We start from the raw sequence: 22790 nt of genomic DNA on the forward strand, positions 1-22790 counted from the left end.
ATAGATGGGACAGTGGAAACAGTGGCTGACTTTATTTTGGGGGGCTCCAAAATCACTGCAGATGGTGATTGCAGCCATGAAATTAAAAGACGCTTACTCCTTGGAAGGCAAGTTATGACCAACCTAGACAGCATATTAAAAAGCAGAGACATTACTTTGCCAACAAACGTCCATCTAGTCAATGCTGTGATTTTTCCAGTGGTCATGTATGGATGTGAGAGCTGGACTGTGAAGAAAGCTGAGCACCGAACAATTGATGCTTTTGAACTGTGGTGTTGGAGAAGACTCTTGAGAGTTCCTTGGACTGCAAGGAGATCTAACCAGTCCATCCTCAAGGTCAGTCTTGGGTGTTCATTGGAAAGACTGATGCTGAAGCTGAAACTCCAATACTTTGGCCACCTGATGTGAAGAGCTGACTCATTGGAAAAGACCCTGATGCTGGGAGGGATTGGGGGCAGGAGGAGAAGGTGACGACAGAGGATGAGATGGCTGGATCTCGTCACCGACTCGATGGACATGAGTTTGGGTAAACTCCAGGAGTTTGTGATGGACAGGGAGGCCTGGCATGCTGCAATTCATGGGGTCACAAAGAGTCGGACATGACTGAGCGACTGAACTGAACTGATACGCAGAATCAAAATCTATATATATATATATACACACTCACAAGTGAGCTTATCCACAAAACAGAAACACACTCATAGACTTACAGAACAAACTCATGGTCCCTGGGGTGAAAGGAGGCGAGGGATGAATTGGGAGTTGGGGTTGACATGCTATATTTAAAACAAGTAACCAACAAGGACCTACTGCATAGCACAGGGAAGTCAGCTCAACAGTCTGTAATAATCTAAATGGGAAAAGAATTTGACAAAGAATAGACACATGTATAACTGAATCACTTTGCTGTATACCTGAAACTAACATAATATTATTAATCAACTATACTCCAATATAAAATTTAAAAATTTTTAATGGGACCTCCCTGGTAATCCAGTGATTGAGAGCTCACTTTGCAATGCGAGGGACACAGGCTCCATCTCTGGTCGGGGGACTGAGGTCCCACAAGCCACAGGGCAACGAGGCCTATGTGCTACAACCGCTGAGCCTGGGCGCCACAACGAGAGAGCCCGCATGCCAACTAAACAAGAGATCCTGCAGGTTGCCATGAAGATCTTGCACACAGCAACTAAAAACCAACACAGTAAAACAAATAAAAAAATTTTTTTTTAAATTTTAAAAAGAGATCAATGGTTGCCAGGGTTTTGGGGGAAGGGAGAAAGGAATGAATAGGTGGAACTAATGGAATTTTTAGGGCAATGAAACTCTTCTGATACTGTAATGGTGAATATACGTCATTATACGTTAGTCAAAACCCACATCAGGTATAACACACAGAGTGAACCCTAACATAAACTATGAATGTTAGTTAATAATAAAATTTATCAGCATTGTCTTATCAATTTTAACAAATGTACACCGCTAAATGCAAGATGTTAGTAATAGGGGAAACTGTGTATGTGACCAAGGATGAGGAGGTATAATATATGAGTACTCTCTACATACTGCTTAATATCCTGCAAACCTAAAAGTGCTCTTTAAGTCTATTCATATTTTTATACGAGACTATAGCATGGATTATTTTTGTAACATGCTTTTTTCCACTACCATGTCCATACATTATTAATTATCTTTGCAGGGATTGAGCCTGGACACAGTGGCGATGGGAAAGTTAGTCAAGGATAGCGATGAGGCCATGGAAGGATGATTCAGAGGATGTAGGAATTTAGGAGCAGGGGATATTTACTCAAAGACTCACACAGTAGAGGGACTAGAAACTGCGTGGATGAACAGACATAACTAAGCCCTTGAGTTTGAGCATCTCCAATAGGCTGGGAATTTGAGCAGGGCAGGGAGTTTCAGCTCCTGTTCCAGGAGTCCTGGTCCCCTGCTGACAAGAGGCTGGCATGACAGGATTGAGCAAGAACAAGATGAAGCCTCAAACATTCAGTCTGGAGCTCAGCAATAACCTTCCTCCTAGGGTGAAGTGAGCAGGTCCAAGAGACACTCAGTCACGATGGTCAGTTGTCTGAAATACCCATAACAGGAATCTGCTGAAGCACTTGGAAGCCTGCAGGGCACCAAGGGAAGGACCTGCTCCACCTCAGCCAGAATGTGTGCTCATTAACCTCGGCTTCCCACCTGACCTTTCTGAGTCACATTCCTTCTCCTGGGCATCCTCCTACATGGCTCTCAGCCCAACTCCCACCAGGAAGGGCGGATCTGCCTGTCACAAGACCTATGACCTTTGGGGACGCTTTAGGAAAACTCGGCCTCCTCGCCCTGGGGGCCACAGCAAGGGCTGGGCTGCTACCCTTAGGCACAGAGTCACCAGTCAGAGGAGGGACACATTCACGATTCTCCCCATCCCGCCTCTTCTGCATCCAGCTGGCAGTGGACACACTGTGCTAAGTTCTGGGTCCTATCAGAGGAGGAGCCTCCCGCCCCCACTGCCAGTTGATGGTACGTGCAGCCATCCTGGATCTCCTTCAGAATCAGTGAGGCAGGGCATCCCACAGCCCCGTACCACTGAAGGAGGCCACAGCCCTTTCTGCCCTTACTCTCCCCTCTGGTAGGGCAGAAGGTGGGAATGCAGAGGTGCCACCTTCTAGGAGAAATGAAGTGTCCAGAACAGAGTCCCCTCCCATCCGCTCAGGGCAGCCTTTGTCTTTCTGCTTCCTACTTCTCTCCTCCAGCCCCCAAAACTCCCTGGTCTCTGAACACTAGGATGCCACACCTGCCCGCTTCCTGTGTCCCTAGGCCCATCCTTTTCCTCATGTTCTGGGCATCTAGAGTTTCTCTGTGATCTTTTCTTAGTGCTCATGTTCCAAGAACATGTTCAACCATAACCACCTTTTCATACCCACCTGGCCCTCAGCTGACCACTGCATCCTTAGGCCCTAACAGAAACAGAAACTCCCCGTGGTAACTTCCAGAATCTGTCTCTACTCCACCTTCAGCTTTGGCTCTCCATACCACTCCTTCCACCCCCAGCCACGGTACCTTCCCAGCTCCTCACTTAGCCTTTTGAGTCACTGCCCAAACTCCATTACATGTGACAGCAACCTTTCTTCTCTTAGTACACAAAGTCTCACCTCCATGCTTCCTTCTCTCTACTAACCACCAGCAAAGTGTCTGTTTTCTCCAAGCTCATCTCCTGGACTTGGACATTGGCTGCCATCTCTTCACTTCTACACCACCACATGGCCCCAGCAGTTCTCCCTGCATCATCAGTTTCTCTCTCCTTGATTTCATCCTTTCTCTCAACATCTAACATGTTATGTCTCTCATTTTTAAAAAACAAACACACTCTTTGGGGTTTATCTACAGCTTTCTCCCCATTTGTCTGCACCTCCGTGGAACAAACCTCTTTGAAGGAACTGATTACACTTGCTATCACCAATTACTCTCCTTTCATTCGCTCTTGAATCCACTCCAATCATGCCTTCACCTCCATCATAGGTGAGTATGTTTTTCTCAAGGCCATTAGTGTTGCTAAATCTAATGGGAACTCTGCATCCTCATCTTAGTTGGCCAATTCACAACTTTTATTGCAGTTGATCACTTTCTCCTTGTAATACGCCAGGATGCCACACTCTTCCAGATTTCCTCCTTCCTCCCTGGCTTCTGCTTTTCAGTTTCCTCTGCTTACTTGTTTCTCTTTTTCTTCCCAATTTCCTAACACTGGAATTTCCCAGAGCCTAGTCTTTAGACCTCTCCTTCATGTATACTCATTCCTTTGGGGACCTCATCTGGTCCCATCATTATACATCTCTCTCCATTTCTCTCTTTCTCCAGCCAGGGACCTCCATGTGCACTCTGTGCAGAACAGACTGTTGGAGGTATGGTTTCAGGAAGAAGCAGACGATTATGAAACTATTGTAGTACTGGGAGCAGCAGAGGAGACAAGAAGGAATTGTTTTTTGAATTTTGAAGGTAGAAACAACAGGATTTATTGATAGGCCCGAAGCAGACTTTTTAGAAGCAAAAGTCAAGGATGACACCAATATTTTGGCCTGAACAACTGGCAAGAGAAAGGTGCCGTTAACTGATGTGGGAGCAGGTCTGGTATGTGTGATTGGGTGGTGGGGGTGGTACAAGGAATCAGTTCATTTCTGAAATAAATACTGGATATCCAAGGATATGCAGTTCTGATTAGACAATTTGGGCATGTGAGACTGTCTACCACATAAGATAATGATCTCCATGGAGGCGAGGCCTATGTTTTAGGTGACTGCTGTGTCTGACATAGTTTCTGGCACGCAGTAAGTACTCAAATATTTTAATTGTTGAATGCAAGATGATTCTCAAAGTCATTTTTATTGTGACTCTTCGGCGACATTATCATCAACTTATTTTCATTCTAGGAGGCATTTATTTCATGAAACTGAAAGGCAGTGAGGGTCAAAGAGGCAACAGAGCTACAGCAAGCTCCCAGACAGGTCACCTCATAAAATCCAATCAATACCAGCAAGGTACAGGGAGGGGAGATTCTATCATTTGCTTCTGACATCTTAGCTTCTGACATATTAGCTATACGCTTTTGATAAACACAAAGCACCTAAAGAAGAAGCACTGCAACACTCCTCTAAAAGTCTTCCCTCCAGATTGTGGGAATATATAGTAGTTATCGATGAACTGTGCCAAAAATGCACTGGATTCCTAGCTATCACTTTCTTGTACTATCATGCACAATTTGCTCCTCTGGGGCCCAAAGACAGCAGGGAAGCCAGGACAGAAGTCAAGCATGATCTTTACCTTCAGCCTACCTTAGATAAGGGTCTTCTTTCTGTGCTCAGGTCCCTCTATCCACAGTCCAAGGTGGAGATGAAAGAGTCAGGTGGAATGCTTACCTACCTGTGAAATGGGTTTAAGCTCCTATACCATATGGGGTGTACAATCTAATGCCTCTACTCTCTCCATCACATACCACACTGAAAACAAGGAGGCGCAAACAGGTGGTTCTTTGCTTAGAGGTATAGAGTTTATTTGGAGAGGGTCCTGCCTCACCAGAATATTAATGGAAATGATGATGACAGCCTTTTCAGGAGGATGCAGAAGTCTGGGAACCTCTGAGCTCCTTCTTCCTGGACTGGGTACTCTCCTGGGGTAGACGAGTGCCTTCTGCTGAGGTGCACATTGAGACTTGGGATGGATTTTCTGGCTGAGTGGCATGAGTCAGCAGAGGACTGCGCTTGGAGCTGCCACTGGAGAGGGGCAGGAAACAGGACTGGCCGGACTGCACGGACTGCACGGACTGTCGCTGGAACTCACTGTCCAGGCACTGGAGCGCGTCAAAGAAGCCCTCCTCCTTCTCCAACTTAGCTCCCTTCATGGGGCGTCTGGTGGGAGGTGGACTCTTCTCAGCCTTTTTTGTCTTGGTTTTGGCCACTTTCTCATTCTTACAGCGGAGAATGCATTCCTTATGCCCTTGATCTTTCGTGTTAGGGTTAATCCAGTCTGTAAAATGCTTCAGCTTATTTCTCAGGTCGGCTTCTACAGCTTCTGGAAGGATAGGGCTCTTGTGAGTATCACACTCACAAGTATGTAAAGATAGACCCTGCAGCTCTTGAGCCTAGAAAGGGTGGCCCTGTAAATTTTGGCCCTGCAAATTTTGGATCTGAAAAATATGTGGGTCCTTTAAATGCAAACTGTGGAACAGCAAAGTTGGTACTGTAAGGTCTGGCCCTTTAAGCCCTGAACACTTCCAGACACGGCATTCGCAGGAGTCCATGTTTGGGTGAGGTCATTCACCTTGCTCTAACAGCCTTACAGACCATTCTCATCTAGTCCTTTGGTCCCAAGGAATCTTGGAGGATGCTCTAGGAACTCAAGGTAAGGGAGATGCTGGTGAAGGTACGGACAGGGAGCACTAAGCTGAGAGTTTGGAGATGGTGGCTCTACAGATCCAGACAGAACCTTGCTAGTCCCTACTCACTCAAGGCAACCATCCTGGCCAAACTACAATCTTACCTGAGAAAGATCCTGGAGATACATTTGAGAAGTCAGGGGCTCTTGGGGGTTCAACTTAAAAGTGTCCCTGCTAGAACCCTGGCAGAGAGATTGGGACTGCACGCCTTCTCTGTGGTTCTCTGAAGCGTTGAGTTTCCCTGTGTCCCCATTCTCCCTGCTGGTGCAGGGAGTTATCTCAACAAGGTGACTGGTAACAGCCTCTGGTGAGGCTTACTGCTGCTGCTTCAGGCCTGACAGCGTTCAGGGGATCACTTCCTGATCCGTGTAGGGACGGACCACTGCCTCTGGGTCTAGAGGCTCCTTTTCTGGGGTGCAGGGAACTGAGCTGCTTCCAGGGCCCCTGGAATTCTGTGGACCCAGTGATTTAAGTTCCAACTGCTGCAGATGTTCCAGCAGATGTGGGTAGGGACAATCCCCTAGCAGATTTTCTCACATCTTTAGTCAAGGTGGTTCTGCAACATCACCGTGGCCTGGACAAGCAACTATGGGCTGGCCCTGCTGGCCACGACAGATCAGAAGAGGTCACTGTCCCCTCAGGTCTCCAGGTCTGCAGGCTAGGGGACACTCATACTGGTCAGTGTGCTGCCCTGGGACAGAGGCTGCTGGTCATCAGGGGAGAGTAGCAACTGGAGGGACTGCTGGATCTTCTGGGGCAGACCCCAGCAATGGTAAATTAAATTGCCAAATAAACCACTTCTAAAGGTGGACCTCCAGCAGCTTGGGGCATGCTCCATAAAAATACTACCTTGCCTCCTGAGGATTTTTAAATGGACTTCTCCAAACAGGTAGGCCCCTGGGTCTCAGGAGACAGGCTTCAACACATCTCAGGACTTAGGCTGCAGGGTCTGCTACATCTACAGAGATCTCCGGGCAACAGCTAGCAAGCCCCGTGGAAGCTGGAGCTGCCACTGAAGTGGAGGTGCCAATGAAAGGCTTCACACTTGACCAGAGTCAAAAATGGGATATTGATAGAGGCTTGCTGATAGAAAAAAGAAGCCCAAATTCAGGAGAGTGGGAAGAATGTGGGTAGAGGAAATTTTAGACAGTCTGGAGATTAATAAATCATTGGGGGAAAAAAAGAGATCGGGATCGCCTTTGGGGGCAAGACGTTTAGGAGTAGACCAGGGACTCAATGTGCAGAAGAGAGGAACCATGGAAAGACAGCTGTGTTCTGCTGCAGCCAGCACACTGAGGCTTCAGTGCATCCCCCAAGCAGTGGACAGAGACGACTTACAAACTGAAATGTGGAAGAGGGTAGAGCCAGGATCATAGGGTTTGGGATTTGTTTGCCGTGATATTTGCACAGGGTCCACAGTGGATCCTTCAAAAACAGAAAGTTTGGGTAGAACCTCAGGTTCTCATGAACCTCAGGTCAGGGGAGATAAAAACCCATCTTTTCAACAGAGGCCTTAGAGGTAGCATTCATGATGAAAGAAATGGTAGTGTTTCCACCCAGGTTTGGAAAATTTGGGGGCGGTATGACATAAGCTGCCACAGGAATCTTCCAAAATCTTGGGAACCCTCAGGTATAGATAGAAATGCATGCATTTATATACAAATACTTAAAGATATATCAGCAACTGGGGGAGACGGGAACATTAGACGAAGGGAATCAAGGTAATAGGGTATTTTAGGTTTGTGAGCCTGGTGTTCAGGGAAAGAAAGGGAATCAGATTTTCAAGGGCTACTGACCTTGTTTCTTCAGAATACCTTCAGAGTTGCTCTTCTTCTTGACATGCTGGTTCACAGGAATCCTAGGCTCCTCAAGGCTCGAAGAAGACAGAGCTCCTGCATCCAAGGGCAACTCTGGCCCTCGACACTCCTGCCTCAGCTGCTGGTGACCAGCCCAGTATTGGCGGATGCTGATTGCGCTGGCAGACTTGGCGGCTGGCTTAGTGGCTGACTTGGCAGCTGACTGGGTTACGGATTTCTGAGTTGTTAGTCGTGACACTGTGCGGGTTGCTGATGGAAGTGAAAGCTGTTTGAAGGGCAGGGAATCCTGACTCTGATCAAAAGAGAGACTGGACATGGACAAAACCTCTAGGCACGAGGAGCCCTGCGATGGCCCCGATGAAGTCGGGGTGGTCAGAGTCGTCTCACCCGATATCAGCTGCTGAATCTCCAGAGCCACAGAGTTGCAGGTTTGGCAGCAAGGGTCTGCACACAGGAGCCGCCGCACACTCCCCTCCTGAGGGAGCCAGCCCCGGCTGGGGAGGGAAGCGCGGCAGCGCTTGTTACTGACGCAGCAGCGCCTGCCTCTTCGCCAGCGTGGGGCCCGAGACAGACCTGCGAGCTCCTGCTCTCTAACCCCAGGCTGTTATTACCATTGCTTTTCATTCAGCAGGTCAGGGCTAGCTAAACTGGACAAGGTCTCAGGCAACTAGTGGGAACACAGGGCCTTGAGAAACTGGGAGGTGGGTGAGCTCTCTGCTGACCTGTGCTGAGAAGCTGAACTAGGAGAAGGGAACCAGGCAGGTGGGAGAGCCAATGGTTAGCTGATGGGGCAGCACCAGCAACATCACCAGGTAGAACCTGGAGTCAGCCTCGCTTGGAGCCACGGAAGTCCTTGTGGGAACTGCATTCTAGGGATTAGGAGATGTAAACAACATCTCTCGGGAGCCAATTCCTCATTCTGCAGAGCTCTTAAGAAGGGGATAATATGACAAGCTCCTGCCTGAGGGTTGTCCCAGGAACTGGCCTCCCTGAAGACAGAACCAGAGGAGGTAATGTCAGCAGGGTCCAGGGGTCTGCCCTTGAAAGGGTGTGGCTGTAAAGAGAATATGAAAATGATGACTCATTTATGCACTTAACTCTCCATTCTCCTGACTGGGTAACTTGTCTCACGGTTGGGAGAAAATCCACACAGTTAAATCCTGACTTCCAGCACATTTGTGAGCCTAGGCCGGAGCACAGCTGAAGACCCCTCTCCACTGAGACGTCCGACCCCACCCTTCTCCTCCCGCAACCCTCACCCAGGGCTCCAGGCTCCATGCGTCTGGCTCCCTCTCAGCCACTCCCCTTCTCCCAACCCTGCCCCAGGCCAAACACAGAAATCACTATAGGCCACGCCGGGAGGTGGGAGACTGCAAAGAGCTAGAGATTACCTTCGCATGATCGAAAGCAGCTCCCACGGCTTGTCAGCTTCTTTCCGGGAATGTCTCCTAGCTGAGAAACCAGGAGACAGTGTTACACAGAACAGGAGGGGATTCAGGGACATCCTACAGGAAGCTGAAGGCGTTGAATGACAGGAGACTACAGACAAGCCCCCTCCCCAGTCAGCACTCTGAGGGCACATCTGGGTACAGCTTAAACCAGGTATGATGTGCTCTCCTAGACCTACTCTCATTTATCTTCACAACCACACTATGAGTGAGACCGCATCATCAGATGCCCATTTTATGGATAACAAAACTGAGAGATGAAATGACCTCTACTGGTCATAAAACTGGTAAACAACACAGTAGAGGACGTCTCCCCTACTTCCTCTTCACTCCCAGGGGTCAGGTGGAGAATTCTGGAACATTCCCAGGTTCTCATTTCCCACCCAGAGAGTCTTCTGGGAGGATCTGTCAACTTGGGGAACTGAGCAATGGTTAGAGCACCCAGCGCCTGGCACCAGGGGTCACTGAGGGCCAGGGTCCATGGAGGTCTCACCCCCAGGGGAGAGAAGTCAGAGCAGAGACTGGGACTTTACCTCTTGGTGTTTTCTCTTTAGTCCTTTGTTTGACTTTCTGGTGACGCTTAAAGACAAAAGAGAGTGTGAAGCGGGGGCACCCTCTTCTTTTCATGGCTAAACTGAGACAAAACCTGCAAATATTTCCCAGACTTCTTCTGCTACAATTCTATACCTTTTCCCTGCTCTACCTTTTTCACCCATCATTTCCTTTCTCTTCTTATTTCTGATTCATTTCAAAGCTCTTCACACGCCATACCTCCACCCCCATTCCCTGAACAAGTTCTGTGGGAAATCAGAATAAGATAAGAGAAAGGGGGAAATGGAATAAAGGACGGGTGGTCTAGTAGACAAAGGACTTTGGCCATCCAAGGCCCTAAAAGTCCACCAGCCAAAAGGATCACCCAAATCTGAAGGTGTGCTGGGATCCAGTCAGGAAACTTCCTCCATTAAAAAAAAAAAAGCAGGGATAAGGGTAATGAGAGACAGTGAAGGGATAAAACCTTGTCTGAGGCGTAATTGGTTCAGTCATGGTCAAAGTGTTTCCCTACCCGGCAGCAGTTCCTGTTAGGTTGCAACTTTAAATCTTGGTGTTTCTTTTTCACTTGCCAAATAATTAATGCAATAATAATGATGGAGCCATAAGTGTAAAAGGGATATCCAACATCCCACAAAATAAAAGTAGGGCTCAACATCATCTAAACCTTACTAGCCATCCCTCTTCCTAGGCTTCTTAGGCTTTATGGGTCTTAGAACCTAACGCCTCCAAATTCTAGACCTATCGTCCAAGCCTCACAGAGCATAGAACCAAACCAGCAGACTGCATCACAAAGCCCTCCTGTTTCCTAAGTCATGCATGGCATCACAGACCTTTATTTGTCTAGGAGAAACTCATGTTACACAGTGTTAAGGTGAGGGTGTCTGGTTGACGACATGGGTTGCAGAGCCTGAGCCTAAAGATGCCAAGTCACAGGAAGTAAATACCCCTTCATGCCCTCTCTATTCTCTCTATCCTGATGGCTCAGCCTCAGCTCTCAGATAGCAGTCTGGCATCTATCCCCAGATAACTAAGTCTTTATGTACACTGCATGCCCTAAAAGAGAGACAGTAGATTGGTCAGACAGACTCCATGAACTATATATATCACTGTTCTGAGAAGATAACTAGGAAACACACAAGAGGACAGTGTATACATTATCCTGTTAAGTCTTGGACAGTGAAGTTTGATGTCACAGGCAATAGGTGGGCAGTCATGAAAAGGACTGTGATTATTGTGGCAAGAAAAGGACATAGTTTCTGTTCTTTTAAATAACTTTCTGAGAGTTAAAGGAGTCCTCCCAGTCTATGTGATCAAGCTTTTGACAGACGAGAAGAAACTGTAAACAGTGTCTTCCAAGGAGGAACATGAAAGAGGCTCACTTCTGGAGCTTGGTTTTCCAGAATGGCCTTTACAGATCTCAGTGGTATCCTGTGGAGTATCCACTCATGGAGGTGGGTTACTGGCAAGACTAAGGACTACAAACTTGGGCTCTTGGGATGAATCCACCATGGCTGAAGTGGTTGGCTGAAATGTTTATGAAAATCTGAATCTGAACACCTTCAGGCAGGTCAAGCTTTTCTCTGTTCAATCTTAGTACCCCCTATCCCCATGTCCACTGATTTGCATATTAATGTTAACTTCATGATCCCTGTCAACATTGTGATATGCCTCCAAGACTCCAGGATTTCTGAATTTCCTAAGAAGTTCTTGCCCTGATGAGAATGGTCCCATAGCACCCAAATTCTCAGGCTCAAAATCTCTGAAGAGGCTATTTGGTCCTTCCTCCAGCATTCAATCTACCACTGAACGGTGTGGTGAGCCAACAATCTGTGTTCATCCCTAAGCTGCCCAGTCTCAAAGGTACAAAGACATTTGAGTTATTTTACCTGCCTGCTCTCAAGTCACTTAAAAATCTAGTTTCAAAGACAAAACTAATTCACAATCAAAAATCCACCTTATTAAGAGTTGAATCAGGACTTTCCTGGTGGCCCAGTGGTTGAGAATTTGCCTGCCAATGCAGGGACATGAGTTCAATCCCTGGTCCGGGAAGATTCCATATGTCAGGGGGCAACTAAGCCCATGGACCACAGCTACTGAGCCCACGCCCTGGAGCCCAATAGCTGCAACTACCGAGTGCTCTAGAGCCCATGCTCCACAGCAAGAGAAGCCAGCACAGTGAGAAGCCCGCACACCACAACCAGAGAGTCGCTGCTGCTCGCCACAACTAGACAAAGACTGTGCACAGCAACGAAGACCCAGCACAGCCAAAAATTTTTATAAAGGGTTGAATCAAGAACCAGCATTACTAGGAGCTGGGAAAGAAGGGTGTAAGGCGTTATTTAATGGGTACGAAATTTCTGTATGAGATGATGAAAAGGTTCTGAGAATGGATAGTGGTGATGGCGGCAGAGCACTGTGAATGTCCTTACTGTCACTGATGTACACTTAAAAGTGGTTAAAAGAGTCAAGTTCATGTTGTGTATATTTTACCACAATTTAAAAAACAAAAGGCTAAAAAAAAAACCAATCATTAGCATAAGGAATCTTTTTTTTTTTTTTTTTGCTATCTATAAGGAAGAATATTCTGAAAATAATTTGGCAAAGAAACAGATGACTGAATATTTTTCTTCAATGTCCTTTTTCACAGAATAAAATAAAAATAAAAATAGATCCTTAAATTTAAGATAATTTAAGAAGAGTCTCACCCTGAAAATGGAATGAATTTGAGCCATTTCAACATTTTTCCTAAACTTGTAAATTCCATAATACAGGAATGAGAAGACATTTCCAATTAAAGAGAACTGAATGACAGGTTGTGTATATGTGTTAGTCGCTCAGTCGTGTCCGACTCTTTGTGACCCCAGGGACTGTAGCCTGCCAGGCTCCTCTGTCCGTGGAATTCTCCAGGCAAGAATACTGGAGTCGGTTGCCATTCCCTCCTCCAGGGGATCTTCCCCCCAGGGATCGAATGCAGGTCTCCTGCATTGCAGCTGGATTCCTTACCATCTGAGCCACCCAGGAAGCCCAAATGACAGGTTATTAATAATTAGTCAAAAAGCAGCTTGCATTGGCTTTTTAGCAGCAAGTCAAGATACCTAAACAGTGACTGGAATTTTTACGATTGTCATTATTCCTCCCCGCTTCCTGCTCTGCGCCGCGGCAAGCGCCCGCAGCCTCCCGCTGACCTGACCCGCGGTGGCACTGTGTGGCGCTCAGGGTCCTCCCCCGCCCCAGTCTTATGGTCCAGTGTCACGTGTCGTACTTTCAGACATCCCCAGGACCCGGGGTTGCCAATGGGACAAAGAGGAGGTGCCCACAACACCCCCTCTCCTACCCAACCCACTGCTGCTTCCGGCAGCAGCTGCTGCAACGCTGCTCAGTCTCCCAGTAGCCTCTTTGCCCCAGACAAAATCATCAAATTTGGCAAACTTGGTACCAGCTCCAACCTGTATACTATTTCCCTTAGAGATAATCCACGGCCACCGTCACCCCACTAGGCCATTTAACCCATCTGCTTCAGACTCCTCTGCTGCAACTTACCCAGGCCTTGCCCTTCCATCTCAGAGCTGAGGAGACAGAGCGAAAGACAACCTTATACCTTTCTGCAGCCCAGACCTTTAGTACAGGCTTATTTACTGATCTGGCACCCACTGACAGAGGATGCTTGTGTGGATGGGACAGAGGAACCAGTGTCTTCCTAAACAAGGGCACATTTTCGTAATGAACACACTGTCACTTTCGATGATGTGGACATGGATCGTCACATTTGCCCTTCTTGCCACATGGTTTACTGTGAATGGCAAACAAGGGAGATGAAGGACATCAAAGGCCTCTGTGGACTCTACACAGAGTCCTGTGTGGAGGGCTGCACAACTGCAAAGGATTCAGACTTGTCTGTGTCAAGAAAACTTGCTAAAGCTGGACCCTGCTCTCATAATAACGCTACAGTGCCACAATGATAACAGTAGAATTTCTTCAGGAAACTGTTCGGGATTGCTGATTCACATGCAACATGGGTCATATTATAGCCCAATAAAGAAAACTCCTCACAGGACACTAGTGTGATTTTGTCCCTCCACACAAGCCTTATGAAGGAGCTTTGCTGCGGCTCATTCTCAGCAAACACTAGTGAACATCTTCAGATGTCTCAGGTGATGGGGACAGAGAGGCACAGTTGCTGCCATGCAGAAGCAACATTTTTAGACACTGGCATTTTTATTAGTGCCCAAGTGTTGGACAGGGAGTCAGACAGGAAGCCTCAGAGAAGAATCAGCAAGACCAGCAGCACTCCGCAGCAGTCACTTCGCTAGGCAGAAGTGTAGTAAGCAGACAGAGGCACCAGAGGGCAGCACGTGCCTACCCAACGTGCGCCAAGGATCCTGTGACAGAAACTTTAAACGGCCATCTGTTCCACTGCCTCCCAATTCTGGCCTTACATCAGAAATACTGGGAGGCTTGGCAAAATATAGATTTCCTGGCCTCACCCCAGACTTAATGAATCAGAATCTCTACGAGCAGGGTCTTGAAACCTATGTATTCAATAAGTGTCAAAAATAATTCTCAAGCAACAGAACACCGGGCTTTGGGTGTGTATTTGGGAGCAACGGGACTCCAGAGAGCAACAGTTCTTTCTCCAGCCCCAGTTTTATTGATATACAACTGGCACATAACATTGTATTAGTTTAAGGTGAGGTAAACAATATAATAATTTGTTATATGCAGGCATTGTGAAATGGTTACCACAATTAGTTTAGTTAACGTGCATCACCTCACTTAGATATTTTTTTCCTGTAATAAGAACTTTTAAGATCTACTCTTTTGGCAACTTTCAAATACATAATATCGTTAACTACAGTCACCACACTATACATACATCAGAACTTATTCTATACTTATCACTATACATACTCCAGAACTTATTAATCTTGTAACGAATTCTGTACCTCTTGATCGTCTTCATCCATTTTCCCCCACTCCCTCTCCCTGACCACCAATCTATTCTCTGAACGAGTTTGGTCATTTATTTTTAGATTCCATACATAAGTAGGATCATATAGTATTTGTCATTCTCTGTCTTGAGATATAGTTCACTTAGCATAATGCTGCAAAGGGCCATCCATATTGTTGCAAATGGCAGGGTTTCCTTCTTTTTTATGGCTGAGAAATATTCCATGATATCATATTCTATATCCATTCATCTGCCAACAGATGCTTAGATTGTTCCAAGTCTTGGTTATTAAAAATAATACTGCAATGGGCACGGGTGTTCAGATATCTCTGAGAGAGAGTGATTTTGTTTCTTTCAGATATACAACCAAAAGTGGGATTGCTGGATCAAATTTAAAGCAACTCTTATTAAAAAATTCCTCCTGTAATAGGTGAGTTTGACCATCTCTGGCCATGACCTAACTTAGACAGTGGTCTATAAACAGAAGTTAAGAATTCAGGAACACAAGGAAGAAAGGAGAATCGATTCTGACAGAGAAAAATTACTATGTGCCAGGCCCTTTACACATCACCTCATTCAGTCCTTATCATCAACCCAGACCCAGGTATTACTACCCCAAGTTATATATGAGGAAACTGAATCACCTATAAGTAAAGTAAAGTTACTGCAGATGGTGACTGCAGCCATGAAATTAAAAGACACTTGCTCCTTGGAAGAAAAGCTATGACCAACCTAGATAGCATAATAAAAAGCAGAGACATTACTTTGCCAACAAAGGTCTGTCTAGTCAAAGCTATGGTTTTTCCAGTAGTCATGTATGGATGTGAGAATTGGACTATAAAGAAAGCTGAGCACCGAAGAACTGATGCTTTTGAACTGTGGTGTTGGCGAGGACTCTTGAGAGTCCCTTGGACTGCAAGAATATCAAACCAGTCCATCCTAAAGGAAATCAGTCCTGAATATTCATTGGAAGGACTGATGTTGAAGCTGAAACTCCAATACTTTGGCCACCTGATGCAAAGAGCTGACTCATTTGAAAAGACCACAATGCTGTGAAAGATTGAAGGCAGGAGGAGAAGGGAATGACAGAGGATGAGATGGCTGGATGGCATCACCGACTCGATGGACGTGAGTTGGAGTAAACTCCAGGAGTTGGTGATGGACAGGAAGGCCTGGTGTGCAGCAGTCCATGGGGTCACAAAGAGATGGACAGGATTAAGTACCGTTTGTCTGAAGTCATATAGCAACTTAGTGATGGATAGTTAGTTTCTAAACTCCACTAAGCCTTGCAACCTTCAATCAAACTGAGAGAATACAGACACACCATATGATTATGATGTTTGAAACTGCAGTCTACTCACATGTCCAGTCATTTTTGAAAAGAAGGGCCACCATAAATAAAAGGAACCTAAAACAAGAGCCTAAGAGCAAGTCTGGGTCCAAAGGTGTCCAGTGTCATCCAGATCATACCTACTTCTCGTCGGTTATGCCCCTCAGGCATCGGGCTGTCACAGCCCAGTGACATTAGCATCTGAGTGCCCCATTCACACTCCAGGTTTGATTACAGCCTCACCAAGTACCTCCTGACTAGAATGTGACTTTCAAAGTAAACAACCCTATACAAAGAGAATGACCTGACCAGCAGGTAGGAGTATGCCAGGTCCTTTGCGATTATATTTTCCAGTGAAAACTAGTACATTAGCATGATGATTTATGCCTTAGACTCTTTTCAATTTAATTATAGTTGATAATTCAGTTTATATACAGTGGGTTTCCTGAAGAGACCAATTGGCTCAGAGAACCTTGTTAAGATGTAGTCTTTCTACTTTACAGCTGAGGAACACTTGGCTCCTAGTTCGCCCTCCTTTCCAGTTCTCTTGATTACTCTCCACCCTGCTGACCAACTGCAGAGGTAGGGAGGGCTGTTCTAAACATCAGGTTCCTGCAATGACCACAGTCCCCAGCCTTCTCACAGGGGAGAGCAGCACCACTGCTTCTCAGCCTAAGCTGCCTTCCTCTTGTGTTTCTCCCACTAGTACAGAGTCAGTTCACTCAGTTCAGTCGCTCAGTCATGTCCAACTCTTTGCTACCCCATGACTGCAGCACACCAGGCCTCCCTGTCCATCACCAACTCTTGGAGTTTACTCAAACTCCCATCCATTGAGTCGGTGATGCCATCCAACCATCTCATCCTCTGTCGTCCCCTTTTCCGCCTGCCTTCAATCTTTCCCAGCATCAGGGTCTTTTGAAATGAGTCGTTCTTCGCATCAGGTGGCCAAAGTATTGGAGTTTCAGAGTAGTATCTATTGCAGACTGTTTACAGAATAAAGCATTGGGTGGGGGCAAAAAAGTTTATCCAGAAGTGAATCCCGATAACTTTAAAGTAGGAAATAACAGAGAAGAAAATGGCAACCCACTTCAGTATTCTTGCCTGGAAAATTCCATGAACAGAGGAGCCTGGTGGGCTCCAGTCCATGGGGTCGCAAAGAGTTGGACATGACTGAGCATGCATGCACACACAAAAATACTCAAAATATCTCAGAATGTGTCTGATATAGATAAACTGCTAGATGAGTTTCCTTCAAAGAGGAGAGGGATTATTTTTGGCTGAAGTGATCTGGGAAAGCTTCATGATGTAGAAAACAGCATTTAACTTGCTGCTTGAAGCAGAGAGAGGATTTTAATTCGTGAAACTGGAAAGAGAGAGTGATCCACATGCAGGAGTTAGCATGCATAAAACTGATGGAACCTTTGTTAACGGTATGTGGAAATAGCAGAGGGATTTCTGAAATATTTATTTTACTCTGGGTACATTTTATTCCGTATATATTCGATCTTAATGAAGTGAGGTTTAGATTTCATGTTGTCTTTGTGTGGAAACTAAGGTTGTGGATATTTCTTTGTGGGTGTATTTTTCTGCATCACGTGTGCATGAACTGTGGAGATGGGTCTCCTAAATCAGACCATATGTATCTCTAGGTATAAATGTCTGTGTGGGTGCATTTCTCTACAGATTTTCTGATCTTTGTGGGTGTGTGCACATGCAGTCCTGAGGGGATGGGAAGGAAGGAGCAGAGGTGAGGAGGAGAAGGAAGAGGGGAAAGAGAATGAGAAGCTCTTGAGGTGAATCTGTGTCTGAAGCCCAAATGTGAATCCTACCCATCATTAGTATTTTAAATGGTTGATAACTGATGGTCCCATCATCCTTGGAAGTTCTTTTTCTAATAATAAAACATTTATTGGTAAAGGATAGCATCTCAAAATGCTATCTTTTATTCATCACATTCAGTGTCTTTTCAAATGTCTTTTCATTTGTCCTTCCTTTTATCCATTTTAATCCTCTTCTTGGATTTTTTTTTTCTTTTAGTGTCTTCTTTCCTTATGCTCCCAGTCCTAGCAATTTCTTTATTGGAATTTTGTCTTTCTGTAAGCTTCCCCCCTCCCCTCTAACTTAGAAAGGTAATACCATACCCTGGCTCAGAGGTTAAAGCGTCTGCCTGCAATGCAGGAGACCCAGGGAGACCCGACCTGGGTCAGGAAGATCCCCTGGAGAAGGAAATGGCAACCCACTCCAGTATTTTTGCCTGGAGATTCTCATGGACAGAGGAGACTGGTAGGCTACAGTCCACGGGGTCGCAAAGAGTCAGATATGACTGAGCAGACTTCACTTTCACTTCACTTTCACCCACATTAATTTGGGAAAGGGGTACTTTGTGTTGTACCCCTAAAATATCTTTAAAGATATATTTAAAGATACTTTAGATTTGATCTTAGGTTTTTATCTTCACTGTCAATTCAACAAATTTTAACTGTGCGCTTTGGTGTATGTCGACAGCACTGTTATAGCTACTGAAGAAACAGGGAAAAAGTGCCTAGAATAGTCAACCAATTATATTAATGATCATCTTTAAGTATCCAACTTTTCCTTTCTCCAGACATAGGGAGAAAACTAGAAGACAGAAAAGCAAGAATGATTTAGCTAGCTTTTCCAAGGGCATCTACTACCTATCATCTTAAGAAAACTAAAGTAGCAAGTAATCATCCAGTGAATTTGCATATTTTTTCATATTTGTTAATATATTGCCATTCCAAGAAATGAGGGTAAATCGAAATTATGTTTAGTGAGTAGTATTTTTGCATCTGTTTCTTAGATATAATTCTGGTATCCAAAGACAGTTTATTAATTAACTTAGTCATTTGCTTAATTATTAGGCTTCTAAGGTTAGTCAAGGATCTGGAAATATAATTTTAGCTAATATATCCTTATGAGTTCTAGAATTCTAAGGACTTCATAATAATTTCATAAACAATGGCTTGAAAATCACCCAAATTTAACAAGTCATAAATTTACAAATTGAAAGCATTCAATGAGCCCTAAATAGGACAAATTAAAAGAAAATAATGTCCAGACACATCATAATCAAGCTTCTTAAAATCAAAGATAAACAAATCTTGAAAACAATGAAAGAAAAATACTGTTACAGTTCGAATGACTGAATTTCTCATCAAAAACCACACAGGCCAGAAGACAGTGTAACAACATCTTTAAAGTGTTAAAAATCCACAATGCTATAGCCAGTTAAAATGTCCTTCAAAAATGAAGATAAACTAATATGTACCCTAATGTTCATAGCAGCAATATTTGCAATTGCCAAGATATGGAAGCAACCTAAATGTCCATCTACAGATGAACGCATAAAGAAGATGTGGTATATATATACAATGGAATACTAGTCAGCCATAAAAGAGAAGGAAATTTTGCCATTTACAACAACTAACCTTAAGATGACTAACTTGACTAACCTTAAGATGGATTTAGAGGGTATTTATGCTAAGTGAAATAAGACAGAGAAAGTTAAATACTGTGTGGATCTAAAAAAAACAAAACAAACTAGTAAATTAAACAAAAGGGAAACAGACTCACATATAGAGAACAAACTAGTGACTGCCAGTCAGGAGAGGGAAGAGGGAAGGGGCAATATGGGAATAGAGGATTAAGAGGTGTAAACTATTATGTACAAAATAAAGCTACAGAATATATTATATAACACAGGGAATATAGCCAATATTTTACAGTAACTATAAATGGAGACTTACAACATAAATCACTGTTGTACACTTCTAATTTACTACATTGTACATCAACTATATCTTAATTTTAAAAGTATTAAAAAATGAAGATGAACTAGAAACATTCTCATAAGAAAGAAAACTAAGATAATTTTAGTATTTCTTTCAGCTCTGAAAGAAATGCTAAAGGAAGCTCTTTTGGCTGAAGAGACATGATCCCAGAAAGAAATGTGGAACTTAAAAAACTAAGGAAGAACAACAGAAAGGGTAAATGTCAGGATAAACAGACTATTTTTCTACTCTTAAGTACTTTAAAACACCTATGAATGTTGAAAGTAACAATTACAATACTGTATTTATAGATGTAATACATAAGATACTGATAAAGGGACATGGTAAAGGAAAATTTGTGGTTGTAAGGCTCCTGTGTTTTACTTTAAGTGATAAAATATTAAATCTAAATAGACTGTAAAAGCTAAGTGTGTAAATTATAATCACTGGGGCAACCACTAAAAAATGATGCAAAGCTACATGGTCAAAAGCCAATAAATAAGTTAAAATAAAACATTAGTATGCAAAAATTCCAATCACTGCATATGGTGATTGCAGCCATGAAATTAAAAGACGCTTACTCTTTGGAAGGAAAGTTATGACCAACCGAGACAGCATATTAAAAAGCAGAGACATTACTTTGCCAACAAAGGTCTGTCTAGTCAAGGCTATGGTTTTTCCAGTGGTCACGTATGGATGTGAGAGTTGGACTGTGAAGAAAGCTGAGCACCGAACAATTGATGCTTTTGAACTGTGGTGTTGGAGAAGACTCTTGAGAGTCCCTTGGACTGCGAGGAGATCCAACCAGTCCATCCTAAAGGAGAGCAGTCCTGGGTGTTCATTGGAAGGACTGATGCTGAAGCTGAAACTCCAGTACTTTGGCCACCTCATGAGAAGAGTTGACTCATTGGAAAAGACCCTGATGCTGGGAGGGATTGGGGGCAGGAGGAGAAGGGGACGACAGAGGATGAGATGGCTGGATGGCATCACCGACTCAACGGACATGAGTTTGAGTAAACTCCGGGAGTTGGTGATGGACAGGGAGGCCTGGCGTGCTGCGATTCATGGGGCCGCAAAGAGTCGGATACGACTGAGCGACTAAACTGAACGGAACTGAAGAGGAAAAGAGGGACAACAGAGAAAACAGGAAAATGATATAATGCACAACTAAATCCAACCATCTTAATTATCATGGTAAATATCAATGGTCTATACATACCAATTAAAACATAGAAATTCTCACATTTAATTTTTAAAAGACCAAACTATATACGACATGATAGTTTCAAGAAATCTACTTGATAGATAGTACAAACTCTAATCAGAAAAAAACAACTGGATTGGCTTTTACAGTGTCAGAATAAGCAGACTTCAGAATAAGGAAAATTACCAGCAGTAAAGAGGAAAATTATACAGTGAAGATTGGGGCAAATACCCAAGAAGACAACAATTTAAAATGCATATGCTCTCTAATGAACTGTTGTTATAGTAATCTTGATCATACTGCTTTGTGGGCCCTACTTCCTACAATGCCTTGTGAATTTTGTAACCCAGAGGTTGATAGCATTCTCTCATGTGGGTGGCAGGAGGGCTAAGGTACAATATATCTCAATAAATGATGCTCGTTATGGAAACTAAGAGCATCAAGAGGGGGGAATGAAGAAGGAATTCATAGGGCCTGGACTCCATCTCAGGCCTGTCTGTGCTGATCGTGCGTGGCCACCTCTCCAGTGGACTCTGAACTTTGTGCTTAGCGCCTGTGGGAATGACAATGGAAGGATAAGAGCCCCCTCTGGGCAGGGCAATCTTGAAGAGAAAACAGACACTAATCACCCCTGCCTCCGGACACTATCTATCAGAATGTAAACACCGACTTATCAGTTATTAACTATTTGGAATGTAACTGCGGGCTTATTGATTATTGACTGTTTGAACACATAACACGTGAATGATGGGGTTATTGTAGTTGTATTTACCCTTCCTTTGTTTATGTCTCAAGGGAATTGGGGTAGTGGGTTTGGACACATGGGGTATAAAAGATTTTCACAAATGCTGGTCAGGGTCCTTGGCTAAGAGGAGACTCTGCCTTGGGCCCGCCGGTGTAACAAACTGCACTCCACTATCAAAAAATAAAAAATAAAATAAATAAATAAATAAAATGCATATGCTCCTAAGAACCCAGAGTTCCAGAGTATATGAAGAAAAGCTGACAGAAAAGAAGCACAGACAAATCCACAAATATACCTGGACATTTAAACACTCCTCTCTCTATAATAGGTAGATAGAAAATTAGCAAAGATAGAGAAGACCTGAACAATACTATCAACCAACTTGACCAGATGACATTTATAAAGCACACACACCATTCTGTGGAGCAGAATACACATTCAAGTGCACATGGAATATTCATCAAGATAGGCCATACTCTGGGCCATAAAAAAAAAACATTAGCAACTTTTTAAAAAACTGAAGCTGTGGACTTCTCTGGTGGCTCAGCAGTAAAGGATTCACCTGCCAACACAGGAGACACGGGCTTGACCCCTAGTCCAGGGGGTCCTGGGGGCTTCCCTGGCGGCTCAGACAGTAAAGAATCTGCCTGCAATGCAGGAGACCCTGGTACAATCCCCGGGTCGGGAAGATCCCCTGGAGAAAGAAATGGCAACCCACTCCAGTATTCTTGCCTGGAAAATTCCATGGACAGAGGAACCTGGCAGGCTACAGTCCATGGGGTCACAAAGAGTCAGACGTGACTGAGCGACCAACACCAGGGGATCCCACATGCTGTGGGGAAACTAAGCCCATGCGCCAAAACTACCGAGTCTGTGCTCTAGAGCCGGGGAGCCACAACTACGGCAGCCTGCGCGCCCTAGACCCCAGGCTCTGAGACAGGAGAAGGCACTGCAGTGAGAAGCCCACGCACCTCACCTAGAAAGTGCCCCCCACGCCACTCTCTGCAACCAAAGAAAAGCCCATGC

General features: G+C 44.6%; 1 protein-coding gene across 3 annotated transcripts in view; it reads right to left on the reverse strand.

Moving 5' to 3' along the window:
* Positions 1 to 5025: 5025 nt before the first annotated feature.
* The window catches only part of FAM205C (family with sequence similarity 205 member C), a 67306-nt gene continuing 49541 nt past the window's right edge, over positions 5026 to 22790 (reverse strand). The window contains exons 1-5 of one of the 3 annotated variants that reach the window (XM_043891070.1): positions 10258 to 10488; positions 9728 to 9773; positions 9138 to 9198; positions 7726 to 8240; positions 5026 to 5565 (exon numbers count right to left, since the gene is read on the reverse strand). In XM_043891070.1, the coding sequence (XP_043747005.1) occupies positions 5105 to 5565; positions 7726 to 8240; positions 9138 to 9198; positions 9728 to 9773; positions 10258 to 10404 (1230 nt within the window). In that variant the 5' untranslated portion in view covers positions 10405 to 10488 and the 3' untranslated portion in view covers positions 5026 to 5104. Of the gene's footprint in view, positions 5566 to 7725; positions 8241 to 9137; positions 9199 to 9727; positions 9774 to 10257; positions 10489 to 22790 lie in introns of those variants that run through there. The other 2 variants (XM_043891071.1, XM_043891072.1) reach the window with 2 other exon arrangements.

Source organism: Cervus elaphus, chromosome 29 (genome assembly GCF_910594005.1).
Source record: "Cervus elaphus chromosome 29, mCerEla1.1, whole genome shotgun sequence".
In the NCBI taxonomy this organism is placed as follows: Eukaryota; Metazoa; Chordata; class Mammalia; order Artiodactyla; family Cervidae; genus Cervus; species Cervus elaphus.